This window comes from Tupaia chinensis, unplaced genomic scaffold, assembly GCF_000334495.1.
Source record: "Tupaia chinensis unplaced genomic scaffold, TupChi_1.0 Scaffold142716_1, whole genome shotgun sequence".
NCBI classification, from domain to species: domain Eukaryota; kingdom Metazoa; phylum Chordata; class Mammalia; order Scandentia; family Tupaiidae; genus Tupaia; species Tupaia belangeri.
In genome coordinates this window covers 219,482-239,298 of record NW_006202562.1, presented here as the reverse complement: position 1 = coordinate 239,298, position 19,817 = coordinate 219,482, and the positions used below count along the sequence as shown (strand labels likewise).

Genomic DNA, 19,817 nt, shown 5'->3' with positions numbered 1-19,817 from the left:
CCAGACAGAGAGAGAGAGAGAGAGAGAGAGAGAAAGCGAGAAATCACCCCCAGAGGGGATGGTCACGCCATAATCCCTTCTCCTCCATTCTCCTCTCAGGATCTTGGGCACGCACGCACATGCGCCCGGCGTGAATTTTAAGCCACCGGGTCCAGGACACGAACCGCGGTCGACTACGTGGGAATCCAGCGACATAGCCGTTAGGCTAACTGCTGGTTCCCATTTTTTATCTTTCTTAATCCACCTAGCTAAAGCTGTATCAAGAACCAACTTTTACTTTTCATTGACCTCTATTTTTCTGTTTTTTTTTTTCATTTATTACTACACTAATGACTGTCATTTCTTTTCTTGCACTAGCTTTAAGTTTAGTTTTTTCTTTTTCTAGTTTCTTAGAGTGTAAATTATTTCTTGTCCTTTTTTTTTTCTTTTTTTTTCTTTTTTACGTTTTACCATGACACATGCACTCGCCTGAGAGAGACAGTGAGAGGGAAAGTGAGAAAACAAGCCCTAGAGGGATGGTCATGCTGCAATCCCTTTTCTGTTCTCCTGGGATTTTGGACAAACACACACATGTGTCTGGCATCAAGCCACTAGCCTGGAGACTCAAACCGCGTTGGCCACGAGGGAATCCAGCACCTGGATTAGCCATTACACCATCTGCTGGCCCCAGTCTTTCTTGTTCGTGATGTAGGCGTTCATATGTTTATGGTTTAGCACTCCTTTGGCTGCAGTTCTATAAATTTGGGTATATTGTATTTTGTCTTCATTCATCTCTAAGTATTTTCTCATTTTCCTGTGATATCCTCTTCCATCCATTAGTTAAGAGTGTATGATTTAATTTCCACAGATGTTCAAGGATTCTGCTTTTCCTTCTGATTTCTTAACTTCCTCCCATTGTGGTAGGAGAAGACACTTGTATGATATCCATCTTTTAAAATCTGTTGAGACTTGGAACCAACAGAGGATGTAATGCTTATGTCACTGGACTCCCATGGTCAACTGTGGTTCAAGTCCTGGACTTGGTGTCTTGAAACTCATGCTATGTGCATGCGTGCCCAAAATCTTGAAAAGAGAAAGGAGAAGAGATTGCAGTGTGGCCAACCCCCGCCCCCCCACAAGGGGTTGTTTCTCACTTTCTGTCTCTGTCTCTACAGAGTACATACACCCTATAGCAAAAATCTCTCTTAAAATCTATCAAGACTTATTCTGTGGCCCCACGTTGCCTATTTTGGAGAAGATCCCATGTGTGTAAGAAGGATGTGTATGCTGTTGTTACTGGGTAGAGTGTCCTGTATATGTCTGTTGAATAAAGTTGGTTTCTTCATGTAAAGTCCCCATTTCCTTACAAAATGCCTGATGGTTCCATCCATTACTGAGAGTGGGACATTGAAATATCCCACTGTTACTGTCCATTTATCTCTTTAGCTCCCTTGATTTTTGCTTCTCGTATTTTGATGAACCGTTAATTAGATGTGTAAATGTTTATGATTATGACTGTGATGTCTTCTTGTATTGAACCTTTATTAATACATAAGGTCTTTGTTGTCTCTTATAAACTTTTTTGATTTTAGGTCTATTTTGCTAAACGTAGTATAGTCTCCCTTGTTCTCTTTTGGCAGCTATTTGTATTAGATATCCCTTTTCTGTGCTTTCTCTTTCAATCTATTTGCATCTTGGAGTCTGAAGTGAGATCTTTATTTCTTCACACAGCTTCAAGTACATTTACATTACATTACATTTTCCCCTAGTCCAGGAATTATTTAAATTACTTTAATTTTTTTTCTCTTTATTTGTATCTGTGTGCTTGTACACTACAGAGAGAGCTAAGAACACCTTTTGCAAAGTCTGGTCATACCATGATCCCTTCCCTGCTTGAACATTTCTTTCAGGGCAGGTCTAGTGGTAATGAACTCCCTTAACTTTTGTTTCTCTAGGAATATCTTCACTCTTCCCTCACTTTCGAAGGATGGTTTTGCCACCTACAGGATTTTTGGTTGATGTTGGTGTTCTTTTTTTGGGGGGGGAGAGGTTTTGACTATAGGGCGCGTGCGCTCGCCAGACAGAGAGAGAGAGACATAGAGACAGAAAGCAAGAAATCACCCCCCAGGGAGGATGGTCATGCCACAATCCCTTCTCCTCCATTCTCCTCTCGGGATCTTGGGCACGCACGCACACGCGCCCAGTGTGAGTTTTAAGCCACCGGGTCCGGGACGTGAACCGTGGTCGACTACGTGGGAGTCCAGCAACATAGCCATTACGCTAACTGCTGGTTCCCGATGTTGGTGTTCTTTTAGTACTTTGCCTCTATTGGTCTACTGCCTCCAATTTCTAATGAGAAATAGCTGATCATGTTATTAAGGACCCTCGTGTTTGATGACTTACTTCTCTCTTGCTGCTTATAAGATTCTGTTTTTGGGAGCCAACCAGTGACATGGTGGTTAAGGCAACTGGATCCCACATGGCTGACTGCACAGTTCAAGTTCTGGACCTGGCAGCTTGAAAAATACTCAGGGTGCTTGTGTGTGCATGCCCAAAATCACAAAAGGAGAATGAAGGAAAAGTTGAGTGTAGTGTGGCTATCTTCTCTGGTGGTGCTTTCTCAATTTCTCTCTGGTTTCTCTCCAGCCAGCATACATGTCCTACAGCAGATTTTTCTCTTTTCTTTTCTTTTTTTTATGTACTGAAAAATAATAAAGATTCTGTCTTTGTGTTTTGGAAGTTTGATTATAATGCATCTCAGAGTGGGTCTGTCTAAGTTCATCATACTTGGAATTTGTTAAACTTCTTGGATGTTAATATTCATGTCTTTTGGGACCAGCAGTTAGTGTAATGGCTATGTCACTGGACTCCCACGTAGTTGACTGCAGTTTGAGTCCCGGACCCGGTGGCTTAAAACTCACGCCGGGCATGTGTGCATACGTGCCCAAGATCCAGAGAGGAGAATGGAGGAGAAGGGATTGCGGCGTGACCATTCCCCCCTCGGGGGAGCTTTCTCGCTTTCTGTCTCTCTGTCTCTCTCTGTCTGGCAAGCGCACGCGCCCTATGGCAAAAACCTCTAAAAAAAAAAAAAAAGAAATATTCATGTCTTTTATCAAATTAAGTACGTTTTCAGCCATTATTTCTTCAATGATTCTCTCTATACCTTTTCTGTCTCTTCCCCTTCTGGGACTCACAGTGTATCAGGTGGTTTGCCTGATGGTGTCCTACAGACCTCTTAGGTTCTGTCTTGTCGTCAGGCTTTTTCTTGCCATTCCTCAGTCTCAGCCGTTTGCATTTTCCTGTCTTCAAGTTCGCTTATTCTTTTGCCTGTTCAGATCTGCCTCTGAGATGCTTTAGTGAGTTTTTCATTTCACCTAGTGTTTAGCCCCAGAATATCTTTTTTGTCTTTTTATTGATATTTCCATTTGGTTCATGCATCGTTTTCTTAATTTTCTCCACGTCTGTGTCTGTCTTTAGTTTTTTGAGCATCTTTAAGACAGTTGTTTTAAAGTCTGTCCAATATGCCTGTCAGCAAGTCTTTTTCATGGTCACTTTCTAGTGATTTATTTTTTCCTTTGAATGGGTCATACTTTTTTATTTCTTTGTTTGCCTTATGATTTTTTTGTTGTTGAAAATCAGGTAACTGAATTTAACAGTGACTCTAAATCAAATTCTGTTTCCCCAGGATTTGCTGTTTTCATTTGTTTTTTTTTTGTCATTTGACTGCTGCAGTCTGTCTCTGTGTCAGAGATCAGCCTGAGATGGAAGTCTGTGCAGGGCTTTTCTGAGCCTTCTCCTTTCCCTGAATTGTGTAGTTTCTCTCTCTTTTTTTGTTAAAAAAAAGAATCATTTAATTTTTTTTTTTTAAGATTCATTCATTCATTTTAATTTAACCAGAGAGAGACACAGAGAGAGAGAGAGAAAGTGAGAAAGCAAGCCACCAGGTCCAGGACTTGAACCCTGGTCGGCCATGTGGGACTATCCAGCGCCTTAACCACCACGCCACCTGCTGGTCCCATTAATTATTATTTTTAAATAATTAGTGAATTATTTAAAATTGAGGCCGGCAGTTGGCTAAAGGTGCTGGACTCCCATGTGACCGACCACTGTTGTTGTCCCAGACCTGGAAGCTTGCTTTCACATTATTCCTCTCTCTTTGTTCCTCTATCACTCTCTGGTCAAATTTAAATAAATAAATAAATAAATATTTTTTTAAAAATTATTGATTTTACTCACTGTTATTATTTTAAATTCACCAGAGGCAGAGAGAAAAAGAGAGTAGGAAAGTGAGAAAGCAAGCCTTTAGGTCTGTGACCTGTTTGGTTGGCCATGTGGGAGTCCAACGCCTTAACTACCATGCCACTTCCTGGTCTCTGAACTGCATAGTCTCTTACTCATTTTCCCTGTGTATGCAGTTGCTTTTGTTTGTTTTTGTTGTTTTTTGATAGATTTTCACAATAGGGCATATGTGCCTACTTGAGAGAGAGGGAGAGACAGAAACAGAAACCAAGAAACCACCACCCCCAGGGAGATTGGCCATGCTACAGTCCCTTCTCCTCTATTTTCCTCTTGGGATTTTGGGTTTGCACACACATACTCCAAGTCACGGGGTCCAGGACTGGAACCTTAGCCATGTGGGAACCTTAACCACTATACTACCTGCTAGCCCCAATGCCATTGCTTCTCTTTTTCTGAGAGTATTTTTGCCTTAGAACAACACATGCACTCACTGGGGAGAGAAAGAGAGAGAAATGGTGAGAAGGAAAGTAAACAATCATCTTCCAGGGGGAGATGGTCACACTGTAATCTCTTCTCCTCCGGTCTCTTCCTGGGATCTTGGGCATTCACGCACATGTGCCCGGCATGAGTTTGAAGCCACTGGGTCCAGGACTTGAACCATGATTGGTCACGTGGGAATCCAGCAATACAACCACTATGCCATCTGCCAGCCCCATCAATGAAATTGGTTTTGAAAGTCCTTGTTTTTAAAATGTCTAGCTCCCAAAAGGAGAAGGAAAGAGAAAAATGAAGGGGGAAGGAAAATTTCCTGGAAGTCACTTGCAGCTGGAGGAGGTACAGTTACTATAACTTCCTGCCCCATTATACCTACTTGATCAGAAATAGCAATCCGGGACCAGCAGGTGGCATAGAGGTTAAGGTGCTGGATTCCCACATGACTGACTGGGGTTTGAGTCCCGGACCTGGTGGCTTGAAAATCACTCACAATCTTGAAAATCTCAAAAATCTGCTCAGAACCAGCAGATGGTGTAATGGTTACATCACTCGTCTCCCACAGAGTTGAATGCAGTTTGAGTCCTGGACTGGTGACATAAAATTGACGCCGTGTGCGTCTGCATGCATGCCCAAGATCCTGAGAGAACAGAGGAGAAGGAATTATGACGTGGCCATCCCCCATGGTGTGTGATTTCTTGTTTTCTATCTCTCCAGTGAGCATATGTGCTCAAAACTCCCTAAAAAGAAAGAAAGAAAATCACATGAGGCACATGTGCATTCTTGCCCCAAATTCTGAGAGCAGAATGGAGGAGAAGGGATTGTGGCATGGTCATCCTCCCAGAGGGATAATTTCTCACATTCCTCTCTGTCTTTGGCAAGTGCATGCACCCAGTAGTAAAACCTAAAGAAACAAAACAAACAGCAATTAGTAGTCAGAGAGCAAAGTGCTTTGTGCACCCTCACGCCTACCCACCTATCTGCAAGCTGTTCTTTGAACATGGGCAGAGTGGCCTGCCATGGGAGTAGGGGCAGGACATGAGTCATTGGAAAAGTCATAATGCATTTCTGCACAGAAAAACATAGAAAATACATCATGACTTTTCCGACGACTCAATAATATTATGGGAAGAGTTGAAACGGATCAAAATTATCTACAGATTCTTGTCCAAGCATCCAAGCTTTTCCAGTCTACTAATGCAGTTGTTATTAAGATGGTGGCACCACAGAAGAACATAATACTCTGTGAGGCCAAACTACATGGGAAAGTTTCAGATTCATGTCTGAGACCTCCCTGAATTCACCAGGCATGCATGTACCCATGATCTGGGACCGGCTGAAGCTTGGGATGGATCACAAGAGTCAAGACCCTGTTGGTGGGGCCAGCAGGTGGCGTGGTGGTTAAGGTACTGGACTCCCACATGGCCAACTGCTGTTGGGAATCCCGGACCTGGCAGCTTGAAACTCACGTTGAGGGAACCAGCAGTTAGCATAATGACTATGTTGCTGGACTCCCACGTAGTTGACTGCAGTTCACATCCCGGACCCGGTGGCTTAAAACTCACGCCAGGCACGTGTGCATGTGTGCCCAAGATCCCGAGAGGAGAACGGAGGAGAAGGGATTGCGGTGTGACCATCCCCCCTGGGGGGTGATTTCTCGCTTTCTGTCTCTATGTCTCTCTCTGTCTGGCGAGCACACGCATAGAAAAAACTCCTCAAAAAAAAAAAATATCACATGTGTGTGTGTGTGTGTGTGTGTGTGTGTGTGTGTGTGCATGCACCCCAAATCCCAGGAGGAGAAGGGACTAAGTGTGATTTCTCACATTCCCTCTCAGTTTGTCTGTCTTTCTCTCCCCATATTTTTCTCTCTCCCTGGCAAGCACACTTGTCCTGTAACAAAAAACTTTAAATTAATAAATAAAGACCATGTTAGTGTTGTCTATCTGTCTCTCTATCTCTCACTGGCTCATGGAAAAATAAACAAACTTTAAAAAAATAAAGATGGGAAGACAGATTCTCAATGCTTTCTATTGCAGCATTTTCCCATAGTCCAGGAATTATTTAAATTACCTTAATTTTTTTTCTCTTTATTTATATCCGTGTGCTTGTACACTACAGAGAGAGCTAAGAACACCTTTCGCAAAGTCTGGTCATGCTATGATCCCTTCCCCATTCCACCAGCCCATCAGATCTTGGGCACTTGCACATCCCCAGGGGGATGGCCATTCTGTAATCCCTTCTCTATTCTCCTCTCGGTATTTTGGGCACACATGCACACGTGCCTGGCGTGAGTTTTAAGCTGCTGAGTCCGGACTCGAACTGCAGTCGACTTTGTGGGAGTCCAGCAATGTAGCCATTAGGCCATCTGGTCCCTTTTTTTGTGTTTTTACCAGAGGGTATGTGTACCTCACGAGGAAGACAGATGGACAGGAAGAGGTGTCCCTTCCCCGACCATGGGAAATGGTCAGATCTCAATCCCTTTTCCTTTTAGAATTTTAGGCATGCCAGACACCGGATGGAGAAGTGGAGAAAGAATTTCAGTGTGACAGTTCCTTATGAGGAATGCTTTCTCATTCTCCCTCCCTCTGGCAAATGCATGTACCCTTTGGCAGAATTTTAAAAAATTAAAACTTCTGACTAGCTAGAGGGCTAGGGGAAGGGGATCTTGGTGTGACGAGACCTTGTCAAGGGTATCTATTTGTGTTTCATGTGCTCTGTCATGCTGTCTCTCTCATGATTAAAATAAACTTTAAAGGAGAATAAAAATAAAACATTCTTTGTCGGTAGTTATTTCAGCTGCTGACTTTTCCTGGATTTTCAGAGGGGAGAAATTCCAGCAGACATTTCTCCCTCACTCAGCTCCCTGGGTCTCCTCACTGTCAACTCTGATGTGCATGTATGTTAGCGATGTTGCCATTTTTCCTCCCCACCTCAAAGCAGGGCAGTCGGAACCATTCAAATACTACAGCTGTAGGAATAGGCCTGAGTGCTCAGAGTGGAAATAAATAGCATAGTACCTTTCTAGGTTGTGTAGGGGTTTATATAATGCCTGTTCACTTTTTGGTCACTACAAATTTTTAAATAATTAAAGTAAATCATTATTTCCTTTCAGGTGCGGTGTCTTAAAGACTATGGAGAATTCGAAGTCGATGATGGTATTTCGGTTCTATTGAAAAAAAATAGCCAGGTATTTCTTATCTTCAGATACTGTAGATACTGTATTTAAATCTTGTAAGAGAGTTGAATCGTAGAAATGTTGGAGTCACTAGCAAGATAGCACCTTGCGATGATCATGTATATCTTAGTCGTAATGTTTACTGTGATGCACCTGTTCTGTAGTTCTTCTCAGTTTTAAGACTTGAAGCAAATATTACATATACTAAGGAAAGATTAATGTATGAGGCTATTACTTATATTTAACACTCAGCATTTTTTACATTTTCTGGAAAAATATAATGGTCTAATTCTGGGCAGGTGGTAGATTATTATCTAGTGGTTGTTAAACTGGTGGGTTTGGCTCCGTTCTTCAAATTACAATTTATAAAATGTGGCGGGGTTGGCAGGTGGCATGGTGTTTAAGGGTGCTGGACTCCCACATGGCTGACCATGGTTCAATTCCCAGACCCAGCGGCTTGCTTTCTCTCTTTCACTCACTCTGTCCCTCTCTGGTCAAATAAAATAAAATGAAATAAGTAGATTAAATGACTAAAGTCAAAATAAAAAATAATTCTTTAAAAAAATGTTGCTAAACACTTATTTTTCAGCTTGTACTTCACCTTATAAATCCCGGTTTTTTAAGAAATTAATAGTAATATATCTCAAGAATTTCTAAGTTCTTGATATATAAACATAACAATTTAATAGGGAAAGGTTGAAATTGTGAAGTTATAACTTACGCTAAATTTTTCCTTGTAAACAATCTCAGTATAGTGTTTCCTTAGACATCTTCAAATTCACATTAGGAATTTTCCTGTTAGATAAATGTATTTTAAGGGATCAGCAGTTAGTGTAATGACTATATCTCTGGACTTCCATGTAGTTGACTGTGATTCGAGTCCTGGACCCAGTGGCTTAAACATTCCTTTCCTTCTTTGCCTGCCATCTGAGTGTAACTGATTTATGCTGTAGAACAAAAAAAATTAAAACTTCTGACTAGCTAGAGGGCTAGGGGAAGGGGATCTTGGTGTGACGAGACCTTGTCAAGGGTATCTATTTGTGTTTCATGTGCTCTGTCATGCTGTCTCTCTCATGATTAAAATAAACTTTAAAGGAGAATAAAAATAAAACATTCTTTGTCGGTAGTTATTTCAGCTGCTGACTTTTCCTGGATTTTCAGAGGGGAGAAATTCCAGCAGACATTTCTCCCTCACTCAGCTCCCTGGGTCTCCTCACTGTCAACTCTGATGTGCATGTATGTTAGCGATGTTGCCATTTTTCCTCCCCACCTCAAAGCAGGGCAGTCGGAACCATTCAAATACTACAGCTGTAGGAATAGGCCTGAGTGCTCAGAGTGGAAATAAATAGCATAGTACCTTTCTAGGTTGTGTAGGGGTTTATATAATGCCTGTTCACTTTTTGGTCACTACAAATTTTTAAATAATTAAAGTAAATCATTATTTCCTTTCAGGTGCGGTGTCTTAAAGACTATGGAGAATTCGAAGTCGATGATGGTATTTCGGTTCTATTGAAAAAAAATAGCCAGGTATTTCTTATCTTCAGATACTGTAGATACTGTATTTAAATCTTGTAAGAGAGTTGAATCGTAGAAATGTTGGAGTCACTAGCAAGATAGCACCTTGCGATGATCATGTATATCTTAGTCGTAATGTTTACTGTGATGCACCTGTTCTGTAGTTCTTCTCAGTTTTAAGACTTGAAGCAAATATTACATATACTAAGGAAAGATTAATGTATGAGGCTATTACTTATATTTAACACTCAGCATTTTTTACATTTTCTGGAAAAATATAATGGTCTAATTCTGGGCAGGTGGTAGATTATTATCTAGTGGTTGTTAAACTGGTGGGTTTGGCTCCGTTCTTCAAATTACAATTTATAAAATGTGGCGGGGTTGGCAGGTGGCATGGTGTTTAAGGGTGCTGGACTCCCACATGGCTGACCATGGTTCAATTCCCAGACCCAGCGGCTTGCTTTCTCTCTTTCACTCACTCTGTCCCTCTCTGGTCAAATAAAATAAAATGAAATAAGTAGATTAAATGACTAAAGTCAAAATAAAAAATAATTCTTTAAAAAAATGTTGCTAAACACTTATTTTTCAGCTTGTACTTCACCTTATAAATCCCGGTTTTTTAAGAAATTAATAGTAATATATCTCAAGAATTTCTAAGTTCTTGATATATAAACATAACAATTTAATAGGGAAAGGTTGAAATTGTGAAGTTATAACTTACGCTAAATTTTTCCTTGTAAACAATCTCAGTATAGTGTTTCCTTAGACATCTTCAAATTCACATTAGGAATTTTCCTGTTAGATAAATGTATTTTAAGGGATCAGCAGTTAGTGTAATGACTATATCTCTGGACTTCCATGTAGTTGACTGTGATTCGAGTCCTGGACCCAGTGGCTTAAACATTCCTTTCCTTCTTTGCCTGCCATCTGAGTGTAACTGATTTATGCTGTAGAACAAAAGGTGGCTCTGAGCTGTGTGGTTCTTGGGCCTATTGCCCTAATGCAGGGAGTTAATCTCTATTTTACTAGTACCCATGGAGCTTTGGTTTCCCAGAGTAAAGGTTGAATATTTTAAAAACTGATTTTTAGGGTACTGAAAAGTTTTGGATTGGTGCTGGATGGTAGTGCATCAGTAATGTACCACTCCATGAAGCCAGCTGACACGGGAAGTTCTGGGGTTCACGTGCGGAGACTCCTTGTAAATGTCAGGCACCTGTGTGTGTCCATGTTCTGGCCCAGCTAAGGCCGAGGAGTGGGTTGCAGTGTCAAGACCCTGTCGCGGATGCTTGGGTCTCTCCCCCTTTCTCTCTCTCCCTGTCTCTATCACTCATGGAGGAAATAAATTTTCAAAAAGACAAAGTCTTTGTTATAGTTTCACTTCCAGGTGCTGTCCAAGGACACTAATGAATTGAAGGCAGTGATGCATTACACTTTTAGAAAAATCTGCATTTCTGGAGGATCCATCAGGAAGCTCTGGTTCACAAGATTAAAGCTGTGCTCGTAAACTAAGTGTGCCGAAGCATCACTTCACCCCACACTAGCCTGTGGGTAGTTTTGTGGCTGCTCTGCCCACTAGTGCGCAGAGGCCATGATTCCTCAGCAGAGAGGCCCCCGCGCCATTCGCCCTGCACTGGCCGTTGTGTTTTCCTCTGTGAGCCATGCACGCCTTCCTCTTACTAATGCTTTTCACTTTCTCTCAGCTTCCCTCTCTCTGTGACAAAGATGGAGACACTGAAAAAACAAAACTTACAGTCAACTGTAGTTGGTGTCAGGGGGCTTCTAAAATGTCCGAGCACATCCACAATTGATTTTCTCTAAAATCTGTGGTATCGGTCCTGGTCACGCACATTATGTAAAACATCAGTAGGAAGACGGCGTCTTATCATACATCCTTTTATGGCTGTCAGTATGGCAAGCACTGTATCTTTTTGTCAAAAATGAGACCTGCCCTTAAGTAAATAACTTCTGTATTTTTCTACATTATATACATTATATATATAGTTTTTCCACTACCATAGTGTCTGTGCACTGCCAGAGAGAAAAGAGGAAAGCCCCCTTGAGTGGGAGGTGGTTATGCCACAATTCTTCTCCATTTCTCTATCTTGTTAGGATGTGGGGTGCACACACACATGTCCCTGGCCTGTGTTTCAAGACACCAGGGCTGGAATTTGGACCACAGTAGGCCACATAGGATCTGGCTCCCTTGAACACTAGGCTGCAAGGCTAGTCCTATGTTTTACATTTTTAAAGTTCGTTTATTTTTGAGAAAGACTTTTTATTTATTTATTTATTTTTAGGCCTCTTACCACGAGGCATAGGCACTTGTCAGAGAGACAGACAGAGAGGGAAAAGTGAGAAATCATCCCCAGGGGGATGGTCACACCACAGTCCCCTCTCCTCCATTCTCCTCTCAGGATTTTGGGCATGCACATACATGGGCCGGGCGTGATTTCTCAAGCTGCTGGGTATGGCACTAGAACTGCAGTCAGCCATGTGGGAGTCCAGCACTTTAACCACCGCACCACCTGCTGACCCCGAGAGATTGTAATTGACTGATCCTCCTGCCCTAGCCTCCCAGCCAGGCCCATACCTACACACGCTTCCTGTTTTACATTAGACTGGGAGCCAAACCCAGGCTTCCCAAGTAGCCTCTGTCTGAGAATAGCAGCATCTTAGCACATGCTGATGTTATATAGTAGCTAAGCTCAACATGTTATGTGTTTTATTTTTTGCCAGAGAGTGCTTGTGCTTGGCAGAGAGAGACAGTTGAGGAGAGAAAGCACCCTGCCATGGTGCATGGTCACACCACAATCTCTTCTCCATTTCTCTGTCCTGTTGGGATTTCAGGCATACCTGCACACGCTCCTACAGTATTTTTCAAGCTGCTGGGGCAGGGATTTGAACTGCATTTCGCCATGTGAGATTCATCTCCCTAAATCCCAGGCCATAGGGCTAGCTCCATTTTGTTTTTAAAGCCTTAGAAGGACTTAAAGAGTTAGGCAGCAGTCCTTGGCCCACGTGTGTTAGAGCTGGTTTGGAAGGATTTGGTCATGTTCTCCTGTGAGGTCTTGAGTTTGTGGGGCAGGACCTTCAGCTGCACAATGCTACTGAAGTTACAGTTTGCTCTCTTGAGTAGTTTTGATCATCTCTCCTGCTATAGCCATTTTCAAAGGTTAGTTCCTCTCTAATTTGTAACATATGTATTGTTGTTTTAGTTTTTACCCAATTGTACCTTCCTTTAAGAGTTCTTTGATCACCTGTGAGCTTAGAAAGCCTTCCTGCCTTTGCTTTGCACCTCCCCGTTTCAGGATGTAGTGAATGTTCACATCTGTTTTAGGCCCACGTGTTGTGATAGGAAAGATTTCTGTCCTTTGGCTTCCTCAGAACAAGAATGGGGTCCTCTCAGGCAGACACACAGGACGAATGTTAGCTTGGTTGCTGGGTGCTGGTTACGTGTAAACAGCCCCTGCCTTGTAGGTTACAGGTACTTTTTATTTTTAAATTTATTTTAAAATTTATTTCTTCCATGACTGAATGAGAGAGAGAGAAAACAGCACTCCTGGGAGAGTCTTGATGCCATAGTCCACCTCCAGTTCAGCCAGCCAGATCATGGGTACACTTGTACAGAGTGTATTCAGGGAAGTCTCTGGACTTGAACCAGGAACCTCCTTGTGTGAGAGTACCTCACACAGTGTTGCATCTTACTGCTGTGACACTGTGTGTCCCCACAAATACTTTTAATTTTGGAAAAAAAAAATAGAAAAATTGTCACTGTTATCTGAAAAATAAATGTTAACACTGAAATCTTAGAACAGATTTCCTAGAGAAGACAATCCTCTCATTGATTTTCCCAATGAGCTGTTGTTCCTCTTATAACCAGGATCCCAAATCCCCCCTACCTAAGATTTTTTGGACAGAAATTTAAATATGCAATGCCAAGAAAAATACTTAATAAAATTCAGAAGTCTAGTTGGATTTAACTTAGGCAAACTGTGAATTTACTTTCAAAAATCAGAATTCAGCATAGCTCTAAATGATATCAATTTCAGTCCATTGAAACAGTAAATATGATCAACTATTAACTGTTTAACTGCATTTGAAAATGTCAAAATTGGTTGTTGCATTTTAATGATGCAAAAGTAATTAAAAATTCTTCTCTAATCGTTCTTCTTCACTCTTCTCCTACAGCACTTTCTCCCCCGCTGGAAGTGTGAGCAGTTGATTAGACAGGGAGTCCTGGAGCACGTCTGGTCATGATCCACACTGAGGAGCTGCAAGGCTGAACCTGGCTCCCAGAACCTTCTCCACATGGCTCTTCACCTCCCCCAACTCCCTTTTTTATTTCAAAAGTTACAGACATTCTTTATGATATTGTAATTAATGATTACGAATTGTGTCTAGTCATAACATTTCTACTATTGTTACTACAATGTATTCTTTTAAATGAAAGTAAACATTATTATAGTTGATTCTTTTTTTCATCCCCAAATAACTAGAGTCCATTGCCTACATTAGAAGAGGATGGATCCTTATATATCATGTGTGTTTTCTGGTGGTGTGTAGTATACAAGTCAGGGAGTACATGATTTAAAACCATAGGGGCAGGTAAAGATGGTGGTCTATAAAAATTTTCAGCATATTCAGTGTTTACTGGCATATTGATCATCTGGCTGTTTGAGAAGGAAGAAAGGAAAGGAAGGATACAGTGGACTTTGCTCATTTCCAGCCATGGTATTGGCGTGGCTCATGGCTGTTTACAAGCTTGCGAGGTGAGCGTCAGTGTCACCACTTTTCAGAAGGATGTAGAAATTGGGATGGTGTACTGAACTGCAGCACTAGAAGCCACGTAGCTCCGCAAGAGTTTGGATCCCCAGTTGAGCAGACAGTCCAGGCACACAGCATGCATGGTCAAGTTCCTAATGAGCTGGGGGGTAGGAGAAGGGGACGTCATGATGAGACGCTGTCGAGGATGCCTGTTTTTCTCTCGTTTGCACACTGTCATGAATAAAATAATAAAAAGAAATTGGGGCTAGACAAGGAATTTGTGCAGTTTTCTCTCAGACTCATGTTGACCAAAATGTCATGAAGAGTTGGCCAGGTGGAGGATGCTTTGTTTATTTCTTCCCTGAGAGAGACAGAAAGAGAGACAGTCTCCACACCGTGATCCTGCTCCCAGCCTCAGCCAGCCAGGAGCACAGATATGATAGCACCTTGTGTGCACAGGGAGACCTTGGGGTGCAAACGTGGGACCTTCCATGTGGTCTCAGCACAGCAGAACATCAGATACCATTCCACACAGTTACCACTGCATCACCTCAGTGGCCCATATGAATGACGAGTTAAGCCATGTGGTGTTGACCATTTAGTAAACCGTAAGGTTTGCTGGAGTGGATCGGGGTGGATTTTACAACTAAGGGATGCTGGTTTATATGGTTTTGAAAGTGGGTCTGCAGGTCTATGCCTTGTTAGTGTTTCAGTTGTCTGTTCCATTTAAATAAGCCACCCTAAAACCTGGTGACTTCAAACCACACCATTTTGTCACCTTACAGTTCTGTGGGTGGGCAGCTCTGCAGGTCCTGCTTGAGTCTCAGATGCAGGTGCGTCGGTGGTGGCCCGGCTGGGCTGGCTGGGCTCTCCACTGTGATTTCAGCAGCTTACCTGCTGCTCATGGGCCACATGGTGCCAGGACGATGGAAGGAGGAGCTCCTCAGGTTCTGGAAGGCTAGGCCTGGTGCTGGACCAGCACAGCTCTGCCATATTCCATCAGCTACCACTGCAGGGTGCCCAGCTTCGGGGGGTGAGGAGTAGGAGGAGCACCAGTGACATGAAGGCAGAGCCCCAGGTGGACACCACAGCCAGGCTTGGTGTGACAGCATTCTGGTCATCTAAAATGAGCTGGTGTTCATTTGTCTATTTGTAATAGAAATGCAAACTTTGTGTGTGTGTGTGTGTGTGTGTGTGTGTGTGTGTTTTAGTTTTAATTTGTTTAGAGTTTTTGCCATAGGGTGTATATGCTTGCTGGAGAGACAGTGAGAAAGAGAGAAATCCCTTGCCAGGGGAGTGCCCACACCACAGTCCCTTCTCCATTCTGGGATTTTGGGTTGCACACACACATGCCCAGCTTGTTTCAAGCCACCAGATTCAGGCCTTGAACCGTGGTGAGCCGTGTGGGACTCCAGTGCCCTCAACCATCATGCCACCTGCTGACCCCTCTAAAGAAATTTTTTAAGTTTATTTTTAAATCAATTTAAAACTTTTTCTTGAGTACATTTTAGTTCATTATGTTTTTCTAAATCTATTTTAAAGTATATTGACAAATTTTTGCTTTTCTATCTAACTATATGGTCACTCCTGATGTCACGAATCCTATTTCTTCTTAGTCATATAACTTTTTAAAAAATAATTTTTTATTTAGCTAGATTTATTTATTTATTTAAATTTGACCAGAGAGGGACAGAGAGAGAGAGAAAGAAAAAGTGTGAAAGCAAAGCCGCCAGGTCTGGAACTCAAACCACGGTCGGCCATGTGGGAGTCCACCACGCCACCTGCCAGCCCCAGTCATACAACTTTTAAAAAAGGATCTGGGGACCAGCAGTTAGCATAATGGCTATGTCGCTGGACTCCCACGTAGTCAACCGCACTTTGCGTCCCGAACCTGCTGGCTTAAAACTCACGCCAGGTGCGTGTGCGTGTGTGCCCAAGATCCCGAGAGGAGAACGGAGGAGAAGGGATTGCGGTGTGACCATCCCCCCTGGGGGGTGATTTGCTTTCTGTCTCTCTATCTCTCTCTTCCTTCTGGCGAGCGCGCGCGTCCTATAGCAAAAACCTCTTTAAAAAAATTATCTGTAGGGCCAGAAGGTGGCATACTGATTATGGTGCTAGACTCCCACATGGTTGACCACAGTTCAAATCCTGGATCCAGCAGTTTGAAACTCATACCTGGCATGTGTGACCAAAGTCCCATGAGGATAATGGAGGAAAAGGGATTGCAGCATGGTCATATCCCCTAGGGGATGATTTCTCACGTTCTCTGTGTCTCTGGTGAGCACACACACCCTATAGCAAAAATCTCTGGGGAAAAAAAATCTGCAATAAGGTTTGCCTTTTCAGACATGGAAGGGGGAAATTTAGGTTTCAGAAGATTCCTTGTTTTTTATAGTTGATAATAGTTGGATGAGTTGAATTTATTCTATTTTGTGACTTTAAAAAAGATGTTTAATATATTCACATGGTACAAAATATATAAAGTATATAACAAAAGGTCTTGCTTCTCCCTCTTTATCCATGCCATTCCCATGCCGATAGGTAACCACTTTTATTTGCTCTATGGGTATGGTTTGGATTTTTTTTTAAAGAATTATTTATTTTAATTTTTAACTTATTATTTGTTTATTTGCTAATAGGGTACATGTGCACACCAGAGAGAGAGAAAAAAAAGTGAAAAAGCAAGCCGCCAGTTCTGGGACTTGATCCATGGTCAGACATGTGGGAGTCTAGAGCTCCAACCACCATGCCACCTGCTAAGCCCCTAGTTGGGATATTTTAAGACAAAAACTGATATAAATTTTTGTTCCTCTCGTCCACAAAAGATACTATCCTATATACCTAGAGAGCTTCCTCATTCTTTTCTAGTCATGTGCAGTATTTGCTGAATGGCAGAAATGGCGGCATTTGTGTTATGGGCAGAATCTGTTCCCCCTAAATGCATACACTGAACTTCTAACCTGTGCATCCTCAGAATATGACTAGAGATAGGGCCTTTGAAAACGTAATTATGGTCAAAGTATATGAGGTGATAATGATGGGTTCTAGTCCAACCCAATAAGGGGAAAGTGGACACATTGAGATGACCATATGAACACACAGCAGAAAGGCAGCCTCTGCACGCCCGGCCCCGGAGAGAGGCCTCAGAAGAAACCAAGTGTTCCTTACCTTGAGCCTGAATGGACATCCAGCTTCCAGAGCTGAAAAAATACACTTCGTTAATGGCAGTCCCAGCGAATGGGTACCGACTGGTGTTACTTCCAGGGAATATTTCCAGGGTGTTTAATACTTAAAAATGTATTACCCTATTGATGAATGAATAAGGAATTGCTTCCAATCCTTTGTTATTACAAACAAAACTAGTATGAGTAATCTTGTACATACATAATTTCATACCCTACAGCCTTATTTGTAGAATAATTTGGACGATTTGCCAAGACTCGTAGAAATCCTAGACATTGTTTTAACTTGTACTACTACCAGAAATGAATGAGAATAACTATATCCCACTCCACCACCATCCTTACTAATTGGCTGTTGTTTCTACTTTTTGATTATTACCAAAAAAGATGCCAGGAACATTTGCGTAAAAGTATTTTATGGACACAATATTACTTTCTCTTGAGTAAATAACTAGGAATGGAATGACTGGATCATTTTGTAAGTATATGTTTAAATTTTTGAGAGGAACCAGCAGATGGTGTAATGGTTATGTCACTGGACTCCCACATAGTCGACCACAGTTCAAGTCCTGGACCCAGCAGTTTGAACTCAAGCTGGGTGCTAGTATGTGCGTGCTCAAGATCCCAACAGGAGAATGGAGAAGGGGTTGCAGTGTGGCCGTCCACCCTGGGGGTTGATTTCCCACTTTCAGTCTCTGGTGAGCGCATGCACCATATAGCAAAAAATCTCCCTAAAAATAAGTAAATTTTTGAGAAACTGCCAAAGTACTTTTCAAAGGCATTGAGCATTCTGCGCCCATCCCAGCGGTGTATGAGAGTTCTGCTTCCTGCACATCAGCAGCGTCAGCACTTGGAACTGGTAGTCTTTTTCATTTTAGCCATTCTAGTAAGTGTGCAGTGCTGTTTGTGGTTTTAATTTGCATTTTCCAATGACTAATGTTGAGTATCTTCACATTAAATTACTTATATGTATTTTCTGTGGCGAAATATCCATATAAATCTGTTGGCTTTTTTTTTTTTAATCTACATTTGTTTTCTTATTGAATTCCTATTGAGGATTCTTTATGTATTCTGGATACAAATCCTTTCTAAGTTATATGCTTTGCAAAACCTTTCACTTTGTAGTTTATTTATTCTCTCTCTCTCTCTCAGGTTATTGCTGTCTGGCCCCAGTTTCTTTTTTTTTTTTGGAGAGGTTTTTGCTATAGGGCGCGTGCGCTCACCAGCCAGACAGAGAGAGACATAGAGACAGAAAGCGAGAAATCACCCCCCAGAGGGAATGGTCATGCCGCAATCCCTTCTCCTCCATTCTCCTCTCGGGATCTTGGGCATGCACAGACATGTGCCCGACATGAGGTTTTAAGCCACCGGGTCCAGGACGCAAACCGTGGTCAACTACGTGGGAGTCCAGTGACATAGCCATTACACTAACTGCTGGTTCCCTGGCCCCAGTTTCTTGAAAAACAAGCCAGGCGCATGTACACATATGCCCCAAATCCTGACAGGAAGGAGAAAAGGAAAAAGATTGCAGCATGACCACACCCCACTGGAGTTGCTTTCTCCTCTCTCTTGCTGCCTCTCTAGCACTCTCACTAGTGTGTATTTCTTCTGGCAATTAAAAAGTAAAAAAATAATAATTTTTTTTTCTGGTATAGGGCACATGCACTTGCTGGAGAGACACAAAGAGACAGAGGCGGGAAAGTGTGAAATCACCCCTTGGGAGGGTGGCTGCACCAGAATCCCTTCTCTATGCTCCTCTCTAGATTTTGGACATGCACACACACACATCCAGCATGATTTTTAAGCTACTGGTCTGGAACTCAAACCATGGTCACCTACGTGGAATTCCAGGGCCTTAACCACCATGCCAGGAAAAAGAAATATTTTAAAGAGCAGACATTTTTAATTTTAAGGAAATCTAAATTACTCCTTTGTTCTTTTATGTTTTTGATGTATCTAAGAATTCTTTTCCCAGCTCAATTCAAATTTTTTTGTCATTCTTTTTTTCTAGAAGTGTAACACTTTTCTGTTTTTCACTTAAGTCTATGATCTATTTCGAGTTAATGTTTGTATATGGTATAAGGTAAGGATCCAAGTTCACACTTTTCCCTTGGGCATATATTGAATGTCTTGAATCAAAGTGCTCAGAAAAGGCACTGTCCAATTTGTTCAAAGGCTATCAATTCTCTGCTTTATCACTTCTGCATCTTTATCAAAAATCAGTTGTCTGTGGAAGCTGGTCGATGACACAGGTGAAATGCAGTGCTCTGTGAGGTAGACCCACAAAGGAAGGGTTCTGTGTCGAGATCTCCCCAAGTAGGATGGGTGCATATGTGCCCTGACCTAGGCTGGCTGAAGCTGTGGTGAAGTATCGTGCCAGGACCTTGCTGGGCGTGCTCTATCTGTCCTACTCTGTCTCTCTTCCTAATGGAATAAACCTTAAAGAAAAATATGTGTGTGTGTGTGTGTGT

At 42.1% G+C, this 19,817-nt stretch overlaps 1 protein-coding gene across 3 annotated transcripts in view; it reads left to right on the top strand.

Moving 5' to 3' along the window:
• Window positions 1-14,437, top strand: part of GINS1 (GINS complex subunit 1) — a 33,421-nt gene extending 18,984 nt beyond the window's left edge. For all 3 annotated transcript variants that reach the window (XM_006163598.3, XM_006163595.3, XM_006163596.2), the window contains 2 exons: window positions 7,823-7,897; window positions 13,589-14,437. In XM_006163598.3, coding sequence (XP_006163660.1) covers window positions 7,823-7,897; window positions 13,589-13,657 — 144 coding nt within the window. In that variant the 3' untranslated portion in view covers window positions 13,658-14,437. The remainder of the gene's footprint in view (window positions 1-7,822; window positions 7,898-13,588) is intronic.
• The last annotated feature ends 5,380 nt before the right edge of the window (window positions 14,438-19,817 follow it).